General features: G+C 41.8%; 1 protein-coding gene across 1 annotated transcript in view; it reads left to right on the top strand.

Annotated features, from left to right (window-relative positions):
• ALOX5 (arachidonate 5-lipoxygenase) overlaps positions 1 to 21,296 on the top strand; it is a 109,732-nt gene that overhangs the window by 35,607 nt on the left and 52,829 nt on the right. Inside the window, exons 5-7 of the mRNA XM_063433939.1 lie at positions 10,475 to 10,581; positions 16,836 to 17,008; positions 19,916 to 20,062. Coding sequence (XP_063290009.1) covers positions 10,475 to 10,581; positions 16,836 to 17,008; positions 19,916 to 20,062 — 427 coding nt within the window. The remainder of the gene's footprint in view (positions 1 to 10,474; positions 10,582 to 16,835; positions 17,009 to 19,915; positions 20,063 to 21,296) is intronic.

Below are 21,296 nucleotides of genomic sequence, written 5' to 3'. Positions count from 1 at the left end.
TTGATAGTTTCGTTTTTTTCACTTTTTTTGTTGTTTTATATCTTTAAAAAAATATTAATACATACAAGTAGATACATATGTAATAGCAATCATGACCATAAATGGTGTTCAAAATAGGCATTATAATCTGTCAACTGCCCAATGGACCAAGGACATATAAGGAATACATAGGAATGAAATTACATTTTCAAATGACATGTTTTGGGGCAAGAAAGAGTGAAGGAAGCGTCACAGAATTAACATGAGAGTGGCTGAAAATTGGTAACATGTAGGCTAGGAGAAAGGAGTAGTCTAAGGAGTGGGGTACAGGGTGGCAAGAGAAGAAATAAAGGGAAGGAAGACAAAGCATGGATCCAGATATGGGGCTAAGAATCTGAGGCTGTGGATGGCCTACCTGAATAGTCCATAGACTCAATCCACGAGGCCCATGTGGAAATAGAAGTGATTATTAACAGAGGGAAAAAAAAAATCCTATTGATCTAACTTTTTAATTTATTTACCATTTCAGTCTGGTGTTGTTCAATAATCAAATTAATTCAGTGCCCTGCAAACATTTTATGTTTTTCCTTTTTAAGAAAATGGAGCACAAGTGTGTTACAATTCATGACCAGATTGATGTTGGTTCAGTTAACTATCCTAAAGACTAGACAGGGATCATCTCCTTGGTGACCCAGATTAACAACAAGGAAGATCCTTATCAAGTCAGGACTCAAACTAAGAAGGCTGTGAGTTACAGCCATCAATGGTGCTACTCAAAAACATAACAAAAAGGTCTACCATGGCAGAAGAGCTTGGACACATTTGTATGGAGCAACAGCCTGTCTGGAATAAACAATTAATAGACATGTGCTCCATTCTCTTAAAAAGGAAAAACATACAATTTTTACAGGGCACTGAATTAATTTGATTATAGGATCTTAGGGAAACAATACCAGATTGAAATGGTAAATAAATGAAAAAGTTAGATCAATAGGAAAACATTTTTTTCTGATAATGGTTTAAGGTTAAATCTTACCAAAAATAAGTGATGTGAAGTGAATTTTGCCTGTGATAGAGACTCTGTATATATTTTTGTTTATCTAACACACTACGTCAACAACTAAAAGGAAAGCCTAGTGCCCACTTTTGTCAGTAGGTTAAACTTAGACCATTGCACAACACATAGCTCTTCTCCAGAGAGGCTTCTTACAGAAGGATTCTGCATGAACAAAATTGCAGTATGTACTTCATTTATGAATGTAAGACTTCACACTTTTTTGTTGTCCTTTACACAATAACCTTTTAATGAGCTTTTTAGCGTTGCCTAACATGCACAGGAGCGATTATAACCATATTTTCTGTTCACATTGAGATCTGTTAAGCGTATCTTTAAGGAACTAGGCCCTGCAATCTAGATTGATCTCTTAACCAAATCCTTTTGTAATACAGCCTGTCTCTTGTTCTCATATGTAAACTGTTTGCAATAAATATTTGCATTAAAATTCATAATTAAACCATTGCTTGATATCTGGAGCTATGAAGCCAAATATCCTTCCTGAGCCCTGAAACATAAGTACGGTACTATTCTTCCTTTCTGTACAGTTTCATTACATGCACTTAAAGGACTACTCTAGGCACCCAGACCACTTCAGCTTAATGAAGTGGTCTGGGTGCCAGGTCCAGCTAGGGTTAACCCATTTTTTTTTTATAAACATAGCAGTTTCAGAGAAACTGCTATGTTTATAAATGGGTTAAGCCTTCCCCCAAAGCCTCTAGTGGCTGTCTCACTGACAGCCGCTAGAGGCGCTTGCGTGATTCTCACTGTGAAAATCACAGTGAAAGCACGCAAGCGTCCATAGGAAAGCATTGTAAATGCTTTCCTATGCGACCGGCTGAATGCGCGCGCAGCTCTTGCCGCGCGTGTGCATTCAGCCGACTGGGCGGAACGGAGGAGGATCGGAGACAGAGAGCTCCCCGCCCAGCGCTGGAAAAAGGTAAGTTTTACCCTTTCCAGAGCCGGGCGGGAGAGGGACCCTGAGGGTGGGGGCACCCTCAGGGCACTATAGTGCCAGGAAAACGAGTATGTTTTCCTGGCATTATAGTGGTCCTTTAAAGGATCTGTAGAATTTAGCTTGGACTCTCACTAACCAGGTTAGTCAGTGCAATTAACCCCGGTTGCAATGAATTGAAAACTGAATTGCTAATTTTGCTTTATGGTTTTAATATCACTACAATTCATTGTTTCACTAACACGCAATCCAAAATGGCACAAAAACAAAGAGCCTGAGAGATTTTCAGACAGAATTCATTCTTAGTGCATTCATATTTTCTTTTTTTTCTTTTACAGCTCTCACTTTATTGCATGTGTATGTGGGCATATAAACAACTACATTAGTCCTGCCCAATCTCTACCCGATTTTCCACCATATTATATATATATTGAAAAGTTGCACACAATCATGCACGCACACACTTACACATACATAAACCATATTACAGATAAAACCACACATACTGTTATACATATATGCAATCATACACAAACACATACACAGTTACACATATACATCATATACGCAGGCACACACAGACTAGAACATATATATACACTATTACGCATACACACGGAAACAGTCATGAAGGCATACAAACTGTTTTACAAACTGACAGATGTACATACTGTTAAACAAATACACACTAAGACACTCACAGAACATTTTACATGTACAACAATATATATATTCACACTCACAGATACACACAGACTATTTAACATGTATTACAACTACTATTACACTTATGCACACATGTACACTCACAGATACACAGTTACACATATACACTCTCCTACACTCAGATACACACTGATTCTCAACTGCTACACTTATACACACACTATTACATATTTACTCTCAAACACAAACTCAAAACACACACACTGTTACTGAAATATACAAAATATTACACCTATACACACTCCAACATTCAAAGATACACACTCTGTTACAGATATTATTTTATTTATAAAATATTATACCAGGCAAGATACACTGAGATCTCTCTCGTTTTCAAGTATGTCCTGGGTCCACAAATCATTGCATTGTTACATTAGGGTACAATAAAATACAAAAACAATATTAATACACAATATATACAAAATTTAACATAGAAGAGGTAGGAAATATATAATCAACCATGACGCGTGCATTCTGTTTTGAGGTATGTAGAGAGGGATCTCTTAAAGGACTTTAGGCTTAGGGAAGATTTTAAATTGTGCGGGAGGTCGTTCCACAATTGCGGCGCTCTGTAGAAGAAGGAGGATCGGGTTGCTTTCTTTTTGTATTGAGGTAGACTAAATAAAGTGTTGGTACTGGATCGGAGGCTATAGGAGGTGGGAACAGCCGAGGAGAGCATTTTGTTCAGGTAGGGTGGGAGTTTTTCCAGAAAAGCTCTTAAACACAAGGCTGGAAAGATGAAGGGTGCACACTTATATACTCGCATATGTACACATGTATACACAGACACACACACAACCTGCTACGCACATATATATACATATATAAATAAAAACACACACACACACACACACTCTCTGGTTACCTCTGGTTACCTTTCCCCTGTTGGTCTAGTGTACTGCTCTGCACCTCTGCTGCATTGTGAGTTTCTCTCATAAAGCAGCACACAGCGCTGTGAAACCAGAGACCACAAGAGCCATGCCGGTGGTCTGCTCCCAGCAAAGGTACTCAAAGGCCCCCCTCTTTCCCTATATTGTTCAGCATTTTGTCAGCCCTGAGCTAGCCCCTGTTCTGGCCAGACACAATAAGGGACTCAGGACTAACAGTGATAAATGGCAAAATGAATACCCAGTGTTTTTGGGGGGCCAACTTGGGGCTCTAACCCAGGTCAGCCCCCTCCCCAGGGCCAGATTAATATAGGGCCACAAGAAGTTTTTTATTTATTTTTTACACACTACTCTTGGGTTTGCCACCTGACTGGTATTTTACCAGCAAAGCCGGTATTTGGGGCTGCCTGGCCATGCCGGTATTGCAGTAATACCGGCAATACAAATGCAGATATTTTTCTCAGTATAAATGGAGATTACTCTGCCAGCACCAGCCAGTAGGGGTCACTGTGTGTGTGGTGAGAGGCAGGGATAGTAAGTAACAGCATATCCCTCCCTGCCTCTCTCTACTCACTGATCCGTGGGGGAGCAGCTACACAGCACAGAGAGTTCAGACAGACAACAGCTCAGGGAAGTGAAGGATAGGGGGAAAGGCAGCAGGGAAACATAGGGACACTGACACACTAGGTGACACTGAGACACTTGGGGACACTGAGACACTAGGGTACACTGTGAGACATAGGGAGACACTAGGGACACAGTGTCTCCATGTCTCCCAGTGTCCCCATGTCTCCCAGCCAATGTCCCTAGTGTCTCAGTGTCCCCACAGCTCCCAGTGTCTGTGTCCCCATGTCTCTCAGTGTCCCTAGAGTCTCATTGTCCCCATGTGTCCCAGTGTCCCCAAATATCTGTCTCCCAGTGTCCACATATCTCCCAGCCAGTGTCCCTAGTGTCTCAGTGTCCCCATGTCTCCCAGTGTCCCCAAATATCTTTCTCCCAGTGTCCATATGTCTCCCAGCCAGTGTCCCTAGTGTCTCAGTGTCCCCATGTCTCCCAGTGCCCCCAAATTTTTCAGTGTCCCCATGTCTCCCAGTGTCTCCATGTCTGGGTCCACAAGTGCCCCCATGTCTCACAGTGTCCCCAAGTGTCTCAGTATCCCCATGCCTCCCACCCAGTGTCCCTAGTGTCTCAGTGTCCCCATGTCTCCCAGTGTCTGTGTCCCTAGTGTCTGTGTCCCCATGTCTCCCAATGTCTCCATGTTTCCCAGTGGCCCCATGTCTGTATCCACAGGTGCCCCCATGTCTCCCAGTGTCCCCAAGTGTCTCAGTGTCCCCTGGTGTCTCAGTGTCCCCATATCTCACTGTGTGCACATGTCTCACTGTGTCCACATGTCTCTCAGTGTCCCCTAGTATCCTAGTGACAAGGGAAACACTGAGACATTGGGACACGGGGAAAAATGAGGACACTGAGACACTGGAAGACTAGGGGACTGGGCGTCCAATTCTTTGGACAGACATGCCCCCTTTTTGGGCATGTTCGCCTCTTTTGGCAGTTCTGGTCACGTGATTTGCGTCAGTGGCCCACCCTTTTACCCCGCCCATTGACTTCCTGCTTCACTGGACACTGCTGTTAGGGGATAAATTAAGCATAAATTAAATAGAGATTAGGATAGAGTATGTGTATTCTTATAGCTGCATCCTTTGAGTTTCCCTCCAACACCATCTCCATCAGATACATGACGCTTGGGAGGTATGACTGTTTTAGTGTTTTTGGTCGATAGGATTCTGTAATGAGGCCCCATCATTATTGTCAGCACCAGGCCCACTGGGCTCTTAATCCAGCCCTGTCCCTCCCCCTGCTATCACCCTTGGTGTATTCTATCCATTTCAGCCAGTGTAGTGTGCTCTGTGACACCAACTTATAAGGGTTTACTTCCCTCATCGTGCTAGGGTTTATTTCCCACCATAACAGGCTGCTAAATAGTGTTTAATAAAAAAAAATGTTGGTGTAATAGTAACAATAAAACATGCAGATAAGCACCTCACACACACACACACCACACACACAGACACCGCATCACACACACACACGCACACAGCACCCCCCCCCACACACAGCATCTCTCGCACACACACACACACACCCCTCATACACACACATAGCAGTTTGTGTGTGTATTCAGCAGTCTGTATGTATTCAGCAGTCTGTGTGTATTCAGCGGACTGTGTGTGTATTCAGTGGACTGTGTGTGTATTCAGCATTCTGTGTGTGTGTATTCAGCGAACTTTGTGTATATATTCAGCGGACTGAGTGTGTGTACTCAGCAAACTGTCTGTGTGTGTATTCAGCAGTCTGTCTGCGTGTATTTGGCAGTCTGTGTGTGTGTATTCAGCAGTCAGTGTGCGCATGTATTCAGCAGTCTGTGTATGTATTGTATGTATGTATGTATTTAATTTGTTGAAGGTACCAATAAATATGAGCTAAATGTTATCTATAATTTAAATTTCCTGTGAGTTGTGTGTAGGCAGGGCCCCAGTGCACTGCTTTGCCCGGGGGGGCCCATAATGTTGTTAAGATGGCACTGGCATGAAGGTGAGTTTATAATGGCATGTATCAGCAGTAGGTGCAAGTGTGCATTTTGCCAGGTTGTTCCCCTGCGACCGCTCTTTTGAACATGCAGGGCATCAGAAGCAGTCTCTTCAGATTCCCCCACCCCTTCTCTGGGAAACACTTGCTGACCACGCTTTGTAATTGGCTCCTAAGCCTTCAGCTGATATGCTGCCCAGCCCAAGAACAGCAAGATCCTGCCGACCATGGGAATCGAACTGAAAAAGAACAGCCACCACGTGGTGAGAGAGATCGCATGGGTGTTAGATGGCTGGGTGGGAGCTATGATAAGGTGGGTGTTATGACTGTGAAGAGGGTGAAATGCCACAGGGTGAAGTGTTGTATAATGTTATAAGCTCACCATATACAATCTTGTGGATTAGATCTCCTGGCCTATCGAGAGGCAGCAAAAAAAAAAAAAAAAAAAATGCGAAAAGATGATTGATGGCTAGGGGACAGTAACTAAATGTTCATTTTATGCTCAGAACAAGTGAAGTGAACTATTAAAAAAAAACGGAGCAATAAAACGTGTACTTTCAAGCAGGATTCTTCTAGACACCTTAACTGTCCAATTGAGGGAGACAGACCAGCAATGATCCTGTGTGTTTACCCTTGCTGTGCCTATGCTGTGCCTATGTTGGAGTTGGAGTTGGCCTGGGTTGGCCTGGGTCATTGATTCTAGTGTAGGATGAGTTATAGCTTTATGCTGTATGTAGCCAGAAGCTACTGCTGTAAGCACTTAAAACAGCTTGGTATAATGATAATACCCAATACGCAGAAAGAAAATCACCAGAACTACAAATACAGATAATAAAAGCCCCTATACCGGTCCTTAGTATGGCTGGACTAAGGGGAGCTAGGAAAGCCAGAGACAAGCCGAGGTCAAAGGAATACAGAAAATCACAAAACCGAGAAACAAGCAGAGTCAGGGAAACCAGAAATCAAAGAGAAGCAGGGTCAATACACAAAATAGCCAAAAGAATACAGGAACGCGCTGAGGAGCAACTAGGAACACAAGGAACCACAACAGGGCACTGGTTTGAAGGCAGGCTGGGCTTTTATATGATTGGGAACATAACCATGCCCCCAAAAGGCATGAGTCGGTTGAGCTCTTTTGTTTAGAGCTCCTCCAATAACATGTGCCTGCACTGACCCTTTAAAGAGCAGGGGTTGGCAACGTTCGGCACTCCAGATGTTGTGAACTACATCTACCAGAATGCTCTTACTTCCAATGCAAAGCATCATGGAATATGTAGTCCACAACATCTGAAGAGACAAAGGTTAGCTACAATTGGTCTAGAGTTTGGTGTGCAAATGTGTGAAAACTGTGCAGTGTTATCAAACACAATAATGCTAATAACGCTAATCCACCAAACACTAACCCATTATTTTACAACACACTTATTTGTTCTGAATAAAGTTCGTTTACACAATACACAATCATTCATATACCTAATTTATTGTAATAAAAAAAGAAAAAAAAAACAATACATTTAACGTCATGTACTTATCCCAAGCTGAAATTAAGGGAAGGTAGGAAAGGGATCTTGTTCCCCGATCCACCATCAGCAGTAGTGCCATGGATTTTGAGAGCTGGACAACCTCTACCTTAGACATGAGGACTATTAATACCTCTGATTCCACTGTCTCCAACAACCACCACTAGAAATAGAATTCAGCGATAGGGTAGTAGGATTAGCAGCAGGATTGGCAGCATTGAACACCAAGAAGGCAATTGCTTTTTTCCATAACTTTTCAGGCAACAGCCTTTCCTGCCACTTCTACTGGCACTCATTCTACCTTAGCTAGTTCAAATGTGATAACCTTTTGGTGCACACCCAAGAAGCAATAAATGGAGAGTGCAGCAGGGTCTATTTTTTTGAGAGTCATCAGAGCCACTCTTTAATGAGTACCAAAATAGTGTCCTTAAAGGGAAACTCCAGTGCCAGGAAAACCATCCATTTTCCTGGCACTGGAGGGTCCCTTTCCCTCCCACCCCCCAATCCCCAGTTACTGAAGGGGTGAAAACCCCTTCAGTCACTTACCTGAGGCAGCGGCGATGTCCCCCGCCGCTGTCTCCTCCTCCGCGCCGCTCCTCCTCTGTATTGCGTCGGCCGGTGGGCGAGACTGATCCCGCCCACCGGCCGAGGAGACCTAATGCGCATGCGCGGCAATGCCGCACATCATGCGCATTACGTCTCCCCATAGGAAAGCATTGAAAAATAATTTCAATGCTTTCCTATGGGGAAATGAGCGACGCTGGAGGTCCTCACACAGCGTGAGGACGTCCAGCGACGCTCTAGCACAGGTTTCCTGTGCTACGAAGGAGGAAGTTCCCTCTAGTGGCTGTCTAGTAGACAGCCACTAGAGGTGGAGTTAACCCTGCAAGGTAATTATTGCAGTTTACAGAAAACTGCAATATTTACACTTGCAGGGTTAAGAGTAGTGGGAGTTGGCACCCAGACCACTCCAATGGGCAGAAGTGGTCTGGGTGCCTGGAGTGTCCCTTTATTGTCTGGTGTTGGTGAAATTGATTCATTTGTTGATGATAATTCTGTTTCTCCCACCATGCCAGACATTGCACATTTACCTTGGCTGAGGAGCTACTTGAATAGAGTATGATGAGCCAGAGGAATTAGAATTCTATGGAAATGCTTTGGATTGGCTGAGATCATAGAGCACAATGATTTCAGCAAAAGGGGCAGAGTGGGACACAAGAGACCAGCATACACTCACCTGCTGGTCCAGTAACCTAAATACATTTGTATTCTGTATTCTGCACAAATCTCCATTTCTTACCCTATAGAGCCCTCAAAAGTTTGCATACCCTTGCAGAAATTGTGAAACTTTGGCATTGATTTTAAAAATATGAATCCATTTATTATCACACAGAGGTTTGACTCCTTGTTAAATCATAATAACAGAAAGTTGAGTAGCAAGGTGATGGAACTTTATAAAGATGGAAAAGGATATAAAAATATATCCAAAGCCTTGAAAATGCCAGTCAGTACTGTTTAATCACTTATTAAGTGGAAAATGTGGGGATCTCTTGATACCAAGCCAAGGTCAGGTAGATCAAGAAATATTTCAGCCACTACTGCCAGAAGAATTGTTCGGGATACAAAAAAAAACAACCCACAGGTAACCTCATGAGAATTACAGGCTGCTCTGGAAAAAGACGGTGTGGTTGTTTCAAGGAGCACAATATGATGATACCTGAACAAAAATGAGCTGCATGGTCAGGTTGCCAGAAAGAAGCCTTTACTGCGCTAATGTCACAAAACAGCCTGGTTACAGTATGCCCGACAACACCTTGACACGCCTCACAGCTTCAGGCACACTATAATTGTGATGAGACCAAAATAGATCTTTATGGTCACAACCATAAGCGCTATGTTTGGAGAGGGGTCAACAAGGCCTATAGTGAAAAGAATACCATCCCCACTGTGAAGCATGGTGGTGGCTCACTGATGTTTTGGGGGTGTATGAGCTCTAAAGGCACAGGGAATCTTTAAAAATGTATGATGTTATCAGAAAAAAATGGCAAACAATTTTCATTCTTCTGCAAGAAGGATGCGCGTGGGGCGCTCTTGGGCTTTCCAACATGACAATGCACAAGACCAAGTTGACCCTCCAGTGGTTACAGCAGAAAAAGGTGAAGGTTCTGGAGTGGCCATCATAGTCTCCTTACCTTAATATCATTGAGCCACTTTGGAGAGATCTCAAACATGCATTTCCTGCGAGACGACCAAAGACTAGACCTAGAGGCATGACCTAGAGGCATTTTACCAAGACGAATGGGCAGCTGTACCACCTGCAAGAATTTGGGGCCTCATAGACAACTATTACAAAAGACTACACGCTGTTATTGATGCTAACGGGGGCGATACACGGTATTTAGAACTAAGGGTATGTAGACATTTGAACAGGGGTCATTTTAATTTTTTTCTTTGTTGCCATGTTTTGTTTTATGATTGTGACATTCTGTTATAACCTACAGTTGAATATGAATTCCATAAGAAATAAAATAAATGTGTTTTGCCTGCTCACTCATGTTTTCTTTATAAATGGTACATATATGACCAATTCTCCAAGAGTATGCAAACTTTTGAGCACAACTGTAGATAGCAGCAGTTATTTACATAAACATCCCTCTTGCTTCCTTTTTTTGACATGTACTTACAACTTTATAAAACTCTTATTTGCATGTTTCATTGTTACACGTTGTAAATAGAATGTATTGAAATGTATCTTTATATTTTGCAGGATGGAAAATCTCTTTGTGAATAGTTTTATGCACATGTTTCAGTCCTCTTGGAATGATTTTGCTGATTTTGAAAGGATCTTTGTGAGAATTAGCAACACAATATCAGGTGTGTACTATGTGCATCTTCTGCTGTTTGTGATAATGTTAAAAGCTGATTTAATTTCGAGGTAATGTCATAAGGACTTGGGACCAACAAATGCTGTTCTTATTTTTCTTCAGTGTCACAAATGATAGAAGTGCAGTGCCCCTGACGTAGTGAAGATAATAATTAGAGTCTGTGAAGGACATTTGGTGAAATATTGCTTAGATTTTGTATTTTGTGTTTCACCAACAAATATTGCACGTCCCTAAGAAAGAGACTGTTGTGCTGGAGTCTATTCTATATATTGACTGTTAATGGACTTTCTGTAGATTCCTTATTAATTCCACCTGCAAGTATTGTAATTAATTTAAGCTGGGCTGTATATTTTGCTTACATAAAGGCAGTGTTCCATTACATTGTTCTGACACTTCGCTTGTCAGCGAGCCAACCGAATAGATCTATGCATGTGTATAGCAAGAACCCAAGAGTGTGGGACATGGGTCCAAAATTGCAAGTGTCCTGGATTTTGCAGGTAACTCCCAACACGTGTTCTGTATCAGAAGCCTTTTATCACAATGTGTATGTTCTCAAACATCTTGACCATTGATGACAAAGTCTAAGATTAAAGAATGCACCTAAGATGGGGGCTTATTTAGAGTATGCCATCTGCCATGTCTTCTATTTGTTAAAACATATTGGATGTATTTAAAAGAATGGATGGTGGTGTAATTTGTAAAACTGATTTTGATGGCTATGCAGAAGATTTAGCTTGGCATGCCATACAGTATAACTCACCAAAAAAAAAAAGAAAATGATCTGTTACTTTTTCACAGCAAAATACATTTTGCAATAACAGAAGCAGTTTTTAGACAGTGGAATTCTGAAAATGCTAAGTTTTCTTTTGTCAACATATTGACAAAATACTTCCCAGAATGGTTGAACGCATTTAAATGCTTATGCGTAAGAATTGTGTGGGAAAATAAAATCACGACTTATATAGTTTTCTAGAACTGCTGTATGGCATTATTTCCCCATAATATACAGTGGATCATTGTTTCCTTTATATATTACTCATGTTTTAAAACATTGTATCATCAATTTTAATATTTTGGATAAACATTTAAAACTATTTAATAATTGGAAAAAAATATTTTAATGTATATTTTAAAATATATTTATATTGGATATATTTTTTTATATCAGGGATAATGATAATGTGTCTTTTTCATTAGGTGACAATCATTGGCAGTATGCAATTTACCATGAGCTCTGTGTTCTGGAGAGTGCAGTACATTATATATGTTTTTATCTATGGAATATTTATTCACATTTTGGTAAAATATCACCTTGAATTTCTGACATTCAGGGGCCTGGCAGCTAACCGAGCAGGTCACACATGGCTGGAGCTCCTAAGATTCAGCCTTATAACCCGCTGATTACTTGACAAAAATAATCTATATTACGCCTGACAATACTCTACCTGCCAGAGGAGTACTCTGGCGAGTGCCTGGCATGAACTTTCTCAGTCCCGGTGGCTGCAGACTGAGCCGGACTGTCTTGAGGCCTGTGTAAATATTGAGAACAGAGGAGGTGAACGATCCTCTGCCAAAGCCTGATTCCTGCCTAACTTGGGCCCTTTCCTTCCCCTTTTGGACCAGAGGGTGGTCATCCTAGTCCCCACTGGTGGGCTCCTTGAACCATTTTCAGAGGCCTTCCAGCCGAGCGCACGCCAGAACCCTGCTACCCAAGATGTCTGACAATGCGTGGAGTACAAACCTGCAGATACCTCCCAAGACTGACCTGTTCCTGTTGGCATTTGATAATATATGCGCCAAATTCTGGAAAAGACTCGCTACCCTAGCGGTCATCTTACTACCTGACAAGTCCAGCATCATGGCCCAGACCCAAGCTTGCAGCGGACAGGATCCAGCGGGATCTTCAAAAAACCTCTCCTGCAAGGAATGGATGGTAAGATCGAAAATAGAGACCGAAGCAGATGCTACCTCGTGGTCAGCCCTCTATCAAATCCTGCCATCATGTCACGCATCGGCGCTCCCATATGAGTCACACATCGCACCATTGGAGGGATGCTGTTCCGCTGCACTTACAGAGTGTGATGAGTCCATCCAGAGATCCAGTTTCGGAGGTTGGCCTAGACGGGTATCCTGGATGAGCAATGCGGGCCCGCATCAGTGTTTGGAGCTGGTGGGTTGTCCCCCCACAGTTCGATAGACCCCAATGTTATAGGCCCAATGTCCCCCTCCCCATCATCTCAGAGGCATTGGCTGAGCTGGCTGCCATCCACCCTAACATCTATGCTAGAAATACATTTGATTTATATAGTCATGTTTCATTCCCAGTTACCATATTAATCTTTGCATGCACACCATATGCTGTAGCCTAACTCGAAAAACCCAGGGTTGAATACTGCCTGTTAATACTGCCTTGCATATTCGTATTTTATTTTATTTCTTTTATTCAGACCAATTCTTGTTATAATCTCTAATGGTGTGTAGGTCAAGCCTATTTGTCAGATAACCACTCAAGTTAATCTCCCATGCTCTGTGTAATGATATATTTTACTTAAAAAAAGGGTTATGCACAGATAAGAGATGCCCCCTGGGGGGCGGGGCCTGACCGCCGATCGGATCAGACGCACCTCGTCTGAGCTCCCGCGCCAGAACCGCAATATCGGTGCCAACAGCGATCCGAAATCAGCTACAGCCCTAATTCACGCTTTAAACCACTCACCAGCTGACGGTGAACACGGGGATACCCCTCAAGGTCCCACTCGGTACCAAAGTAACCCGATTGAGGTCTGCGGCCTGGGAAGGCTTGAGCTGGGGTGAGACGGCCGCTCCCCCAGTTCTCCGATCGACGCTCTGCTGCCCCCCTCCCCCCCTCTGGACCGGTGGGGGTGATCCCGGTCCCCAACCTGCTAACCTCCCAGATCCTTTGAAGAGCTGAGGCAGGGTCGCAAACCCCAGCGAGGACACCGGAGGTACAATTAAAATGGTGGCTGCCACGAGTACTCCAGTGCCGGAAAGAGAGGCAAGCACTATCCACCAACGCTTAGATGCTCTCTTCAATGAGTTCTGGAGAAAGCTGGAGAGCAGACGGATCATACCTGAAGCAGAGGTTGTCCCTTCCACACGGTACCCGAACCGCATCCCGGCATGTAAGGTAGTTCCCGCCAGGGGCCCAAGGTGCATAAGACGACGGAGGGTGCACTGGCGCAAAACGAGTGAGACACTTCACCAGCAGGCACTGAAGCTACCTCCCTCCATGCCCACAAGGACAGAGAAGCGGATAACAAGAGAGGAAGAAGGGAGGCAACTACAGCCACAGAACCCAGCAATTCCACCTTCAGCAGCGAGCCTGCAAAATCAAGCTATGTGGGACTGTGAAATACCTGTTAAAGGGATAGGCTGATGGCAGTGTATTTTAGGGCAGGATGGGTATACTATCAACCCAGCTCCCCTTAGCTACCAATCTATGTTTTCTTTTGCTGAACCTGTTATGCCACCAGTGTTCCTCTCCTTAAGAATCAACTGCTTACTAGATGAAGCCTATTAATACATAATGTACCCGTGATCCTTTTATTATCTGTGTATAACTCAGTTTGGCCAAGGGCAGAATAAGCTGATACTCTCCATGTCTATAGCTTTAAAGTTGGCAGCTATAGAGCCTTGTTTCACAGATTGTATTAGTCGATTTCACTACGCAAGGGCCTTAGCTTTAATATCACTGACATCTCTAGTATGGGCCATACCGCACGAAATGCAACACAGAGCTGAGCCACTAGGGGGCTCCACTGTAATTAAACTAAACTAAACTCTGGCTCAACAGGTATCATGATTCACTTTTATTACTTTTAAGTTCTAGAGTTTTGATTCAAATTTGCTCGCTAAACTTGCTGTTCTAACCATCTTAAATAAGCCTGTGACCCTACGACCTTACAGTCACCAGCGGTAGCTCACACTTAGTTCAATGTTTAACACACCGTTTCAATTTGGGCTTCCAGCTGAGTCTCCAACTGAGATGTATTACGTGTAACATGTCTGCTTAACTTAGAATTGGGACTACTTTAAATGTTTCTGCCTAGCATCTGACACAGCATATTACCTTACTGAGTAGAAAACAAAAGCGTTGTTTATATATGTTATGTTCATTTCAAACTCTCTAAGCGATGTACATCTTTACTGTCCATGTCGTTACTTAAAAATTGTGTGCAAGATCACATGTTTACCCCTATGTTCAAACTATGCCTAACGTGCTAGAGGACTGCCTTTGGGGTACCTCATAAGCAAATGTTATAATGCACACTTCAAAAATAAAGAATTAAAAAAAAAAAAAAAAAGAGATGCCCCTAACCAAGGGGCCATGGGGGAGCTAGATCAATCGCGTCACCATGCCATTGCATGCCACCTACCGGGTTTTCTGCAACGGGTTTAAAGGTATGGGGACTGCATTTCCTCCGAATGATATAGTAATCCTGTGTCTAAAGGATCTGTTAGTAGGTAACTTAAAAGATGCTAGACATGTGAACATAACATAAAATTAAAAATTAAGAAAGTTGAAACAGACTAGGTTGCTTTGCAAGTAGGTAAGGTGAAGTCACTGTTCCAGACCCTGGGAGATCAGAGCATGGTAAAGCCTATGTCATCTGCCCAATTATTCAGGTCATGTGGAAAGTCGAGGTGCCAGCTCTTGGGGTAAATGGCTCAGCAGTGGCCAGATCCCATGTTACTGTACGGGCTGGAACAGGTTGTGCTGTGGTCAGGATTGTGAGGCCCATTGTGGTTAGCATTGCAGGGGCTTCATCTTTGGATTGGAATATATGAACAGTCCAGTTTCAGGTCACTAGTAGGATGCCTACACGGGTCCCCAATGGGGATGTAAAAGGCGCCATGGATCTGAGCCATTGCAGGGTAGCCCTGGATAGATCTTGATAGAATGATAGTTGTTAGTCCTGGAATTGTATGGGTGTTTTGCCATGCAGGGTTGACATAATGCAATTTCGATCTGCATAAGTGGTGCATTTCAGGATTACATCTCACGGTGTGCAGGTAGTAGTTTTGGAGCCTCCCGCATCATAAGCCCCATCAAGTGTCATCTTCTTGGCTATTGCTGGTGGTAAAATAGAGGCCAGCAGCCTCTGGATGTAGTGAGGCAATTCGTCCGAGGTTATTGCTGTGGGAATGCTGCAGATTTTTACATGGTTGCAGCAGTGACAGTCTTCCAGCGTTGTTAATTGCATGAGCATTGAGTGCTGGTTATTTTGAAGCTGGAGGGCCGAGTTGCTGAGCGTGGCAACCATGACTTGGACATCTAGTATCGCTCTTTCTGTGACCTGTACCTGGTCGGTGACTGTCTGGATCTCCTTCTACATGAGAGCTCAGTCTGCCGCCATCGTTTTGTGTAGGTCAGTTAGTAGGACCATGAGGTCGTCTTTTCTTGCCGGTGCCGAACCCCCTGTGAGCTCCTGGGGAGGCTGTCGACCCCTAGCAGGTGCCTAGGTCCCTGGGCCTCCTGTGCTTGCCGTGATGTGGCCGCATATTGTTGTTCCCCTGCAGGGGTTGTTTTAGCTTGTGAGGGCTTTTGGAGCATGGCACCTATGTCCCTACCGTTAGGCTTTTGAGGCCGGTGTCCCATGTTCCCGAAGTGCTCTGGAGATGGAGGAGTTGAGTATTTGGTGATCCTGAATCTGCTATGTGCCAGGGAGCTGACCAAGAGTGACTGTAGGGAGAAACGTGGCAGCTGGAGGTAGGCCACAAACTTGCGTTTCGGCGTGGGTCGCCTGGTGTGGTATCGGAAAGGCATCAATCGATGCAGAAAGTCACCTTGGTCATGATGGTGAGGTACTCGACAGCGGCAGGTACTAGATATTGTCGCTAGTTGGCATTAGATTATTAGGTTATCAGGAGCCGACATATATGGCGTCCATCTTGTCCCACTAGCAAGCTCTGCCCCAATTTAATATGTTTTTTTACAACTCAGAAAAACAGACTTATTTAAAATAGGTACAAGGTAACATAATATTGAAACTTCTCAGAGGAGACAGGAGGAGACTTTAAAATATATATCTCGACTTCAAATAGTAAATTCTGTCTCTGGTGTACTTATGTGTGATTTGTTGTCCATCCTAGTATAGCAAAGTACAATATAATCACTCACTATATACCTCATGTTTTATCAGAGCAGATATTTCAGCTGTTGTTGATAATAAAATAAACTGAAACACAATTCTTGAACAAGCTAATGTTCTTTTCTTGTAGAATATGTGATGCAGCATTGGAAGGAAGACTTCATGTTCGGATACCAGTTTCTCAATGGCTGCAACCCAGTCTTGATCAGAAAATGCCACAAAATACCAGACAAATTTCCAGTTACAAATCAAATGGTAGAATGCAGTCTGGAACGAAATTTGACATTGGAAGAAGAAATTGAGGTATATTAGACTAACCGTGAATACTTAAAACTGCATTGTGGTGGTTAAATAGGATTATGGTTATCTATTGCATATAGCAAACACTACAGTTCTCTAAGAATTTAAGATTTATCTGTATGGGTGTCTCTCAAGATCCCTCATAGGTTTCAGTGTTGTACTTTCCCGCATCGATGGCAGTGCCAGCTGGGGACAGCATCAGGTAAGTATAACTCATGGGTCACAGCAATGTCACCATCGGAGTCTTTGCTAAATTATTTGAAGACCCAAAAGGTGACAGAGCGTCTTAAAGACAAGAAATCCTAATTTAATGGGAAATTAATCATTGTACAGTATCATGAAATCCTATGTATCATGAAATCCTATGTTGTTTTGGATGAACTGTTGAGTATGTCCGCTATCACAAACAGTGAAGTGAGCTGAAGGGGTTTAGGATAGACAAATAGATAAGTGGCCCCAGCCTGGTTACATTTCTGGTCTATGTTTGATATGCTGATAGTAATATAGAAAATGTGTTAAAAAAATACTTTAAATTTCAACCATTCACATGTTGCTACTGCTGATCCTAAAAAGGCTAAGGATTGGAGGGATTTTTCAACGGTTTCCACAATAGGAACAAAAAACGACTTGATTTAATGTTGAGTCTAACTTTTACAGCTCTGTATATCAAGTCTTGCAAATAAAAAAAAGCTATGTTGCCTTTTTTTTCCCTGCAAATTAATTCTTATTGGCGTGCATATATTGTTCAAAAGTCCAAATATACAACATAAAATTGTATTATGGCACATACAGGTGATACTCGAAAAATTAGAATATCGTGCAAGTTAATTTATTTCAGTAATGCAACGTAAAAGGGGAAACTAATATATGAGATAGACGCATTACATGCAAAGCAAGATAGTTCAAGCCATAGACATAGAATACCTAGACGCCGCATTCTGTGCTGAGCGGCGAGAAATGCGGCAGCCATCTTGGACCAGTTGCTGCTCAGCTGAAGCAATTGAAGAACATTTGGAAAGCCCATCTCACTAAAGGTAAGTGAAGGACTTGGGGGCACTTATAACCCTTAATCTCTGTATCTTTATCATTTTTACTGTAAAGAATGATTACTGCAGCTGAAATCTAATTTCCTCAAGTCTAAATGGATGACTTCCTGTTCTCAAACAATCCTGTTAATGAACCAGTTACCACAGAGCTGTTTGTATTAGCCCATTATATGTTGACTAATGCTATGACATATGTGAGATGACCTTTTCTAGTGGGAAGAAATTCAGCCTTTCTAGCCTTTCTTAGCATTAACAGCAAAAATAATACTAGTAACACAAGTCAAAGTGAACTAGTGTGAAGTCCTGGCTTTGCAGCCTCTTTTTCTTGTTGTGTAGGATATTGTAATTCTTGTTAATAACCTTTTTGTTGTGCTATTAATGTGTGGACGTACACAAGAAAAAAATCATATTACTTGGTTTTCGGTTCACTTTAGATTCTGCTTAGTTTGGAATTTGGAAGCCTCCTGAATTCTAAAGTTTTGCCAAAATTCAGCCAAAATTTGGAACAAAACAAAGGCACGTCTAGTAAAGTGTATATGTTGCTTGTATTCATTCTAGCTGCTCAATAAATACTTAAAGTGGCCATCACTTACAGTACTCAAAATATCAATAGAAATATATAAAGCAAAGTTTTTCCTTACATAGAAGGAATATGAATTTTGTCTGGTGTAAAGTGTCTTTTATCTATCTTTTGCTGGATATATAATATAAGGACTAAATAAGCTGCACTAGTGTTTCTTTTTTTTTTTTTTGTCAAGCAATTTTGATTTAGGCACAAGTGTTAGATACAGCAGTTTATAACTGTGACATCAACACACCTCTATAGTTAGAGAGAATCATGATATGATCATGATGATCTTGTTTAGTGGCTAGAGCCTGATTGCCCCCCTCTGTCAGCACAGTGGGTGTAGGGATCTGGTCCCTAGGTCTTGTTGCTGGGCCCTCTGAGGTAGGCCGAAGTTCAGCAGAAAGGGCTGCCTGGTCCACCAGTAGTGGTCATCTTATGTGTAACAGGGCACTGTAGCATAGTGCCAATATCAAGAGTGTCTCTGGATGCACCTGCAGGCTACCTTTGGGATCTTCACCCCATGATGTGAGTGTTCAGTGCCCGGGAGGGACCACCCGCTAAGTATGAATCCAGATCTTTCAGGAGAAGACCAGACGCTGGTCACATATACCGCGCCTTCTGGAAGGCGCAGTAGGCCCCAGAATGTCGGCAGTATTTTTACCCATTTAGGTGAAGACAAACGGCATTGAGTCAGCACCCCCGGCAGTTCTGCTTGATCTTCAGTGTGTTGCCAGCTGAATTGCATTCCACTGCTGCCTAAGTTTGTTGATTTCCAAGGACTATCCTCGGAGCAACCGATATTGGCATCCTTTCAGCCTGGCTTTTGGTTCCACCCCTCACTAGTGTTTCTTTTATTTTTCTCTTTTAAAGATACCTGTGATCCAAAAAGATATATATTGACAAACAGCTGTTTATATTTAAGTACATGTATGTGAATGCATTTTTCCTTGACGTTTTGTTAAAATATTGCATTATGATATGATTGTACTGAATTGCTTTGTTAAAAACCATCAATCCACTTTATCTGAGAGTTATTTATAGTTTAAAATTTAGAGTGCAGTTGATAATTGATCAGAACCAGGTATCTCAAATTTGTAATAACTGTTTCTGCACATTTTAGAATGTGCATTATGTAGCACTTTAAACCTCAACCTTACAGGTTAGTTTCCCAGCAGGGGAAACTAGTTTTCTTAGTATCTATTAAACAACTTCCAGTTTGTACATTGTTTGGAATATATGCTACTTATGATATCACTTAGTAAGTTTGTTTTGTGTGTGTTTATTTTACCTGTGCAGCAAGGAAATATCTTTATTGTGGATTTCGAGCTTCTTGATGGTATTTCTGTCAACAAAACTGACCCATGCACCTTACAGTACATAGCAGCTCCCATTTGTTTATTGTACAAGAACCTTGAGAACAAGATTGTCCCGATCGCTATTCAGGTACTGTATATATAACAGAGTAAATTTGATAATCCAAAATTAATCTTCAGAGAATAACACAAATATATGCATGTATCTTTACGTTAGTAAGCTATACAGTGTATTCAAAAAGTATTCAGACCCCTTAATTTCTACACTTTTTGTTGTTGCGGCCTCATACTATAGTATACCCCATAATGGCAAAGCAAAAGAGACTTCACATTTGACATTATTGTTATACTGAAAAACTCAAATATATCTTTGACATAAATCTTCAGACCCGTAACTCAGTATTTAGTTGGCACCTTTGGCATCGATTTACAGCCTCAAGTATTTTTTTTTCGTATGATTCAACCAGTTTTTCACACCTGGATTTGGGTATTTTCTACCATTCATCTCTGCAAATCCTTCCCTGCAAATTTTCAGGTCTCTCCAGAGGTGTTCGATAAGGTTCAAGTCTGAATACATATGTAAATGTGATCATTCAGTTGTTGTTGTTGTTTTTTTTTAATAACTTCTTAGCGTTATTTTTTGTGTGTGTGTTTTTTTGTATGTTTTGTTTTTAAATCAGTTTTTTGCTTTGTCATTATTGGGTATTAAGTGTCAATTGATTTTGAAAAAAAATCGAAAACAAATTGTCGCATAAAGCTGCAATGTGCAAAATAAAGGGGTCCGAATACTTTCTGAATACACTGTATACAATATTTATGTATACTATTATTTAGATCACTTAGTGATAAAGCATTATATCCTCTGAAACTATGCACACAATTAAAGAACAATGGTTAAAAATGAGAACATTCCTGTATTCATACCTAATATGCAGTATCTGCCGCAAACCTTAGGCTGTATCCGATAAGTTGTTTAAATATTTTCAACTAATACTCATAATGATTTTAAGGAGAACTCCAAATAAATAAAGCACTTCAGGTTACTAAAGTGCTTTATTTGTGACGTGTATCTTCTTCCTTTTTTTTCTTCTTCATTTTATAAAAGTTTAGTAATGGACCTTGTTACACTTCTGTGGATGTCAATCAGGCAGCTGATCCTGTTACTTCCTGGTTGTCTAACTCTGTGGAAACCATTTACCCAGCCATTTACCAAGACATTTTTTTTTTTATTAAACTGTAATACTCACTCCCCCCCCCCTCCCAAAAAAAAAAAACATTAAAAAACATACAAAACAAATGACACGCATATCTACTTTGAGGTATACCTGCTAAATCTTTGTTTTTATGAGGTGTTCCGTTAAACA

This window comes from Pelobates fuscus, chromosome 10 (assembly GCF_036172605.1).
Source record: "Pelobates fuscus isolate aPelFus1 chromosome 10, aPelFus1.pri, whole genome shotgun sequence".
In the NCBI taxonomy this organism is placed as follows: Eukaryota; Metazoa; Chordata; class Amphibia; order Anura; family Pelobatidae; genus Pelobates; species Pelobates fuscus.
This window is presented reverse-complemented; position numbering and strand designations above follow the sequence as displayed.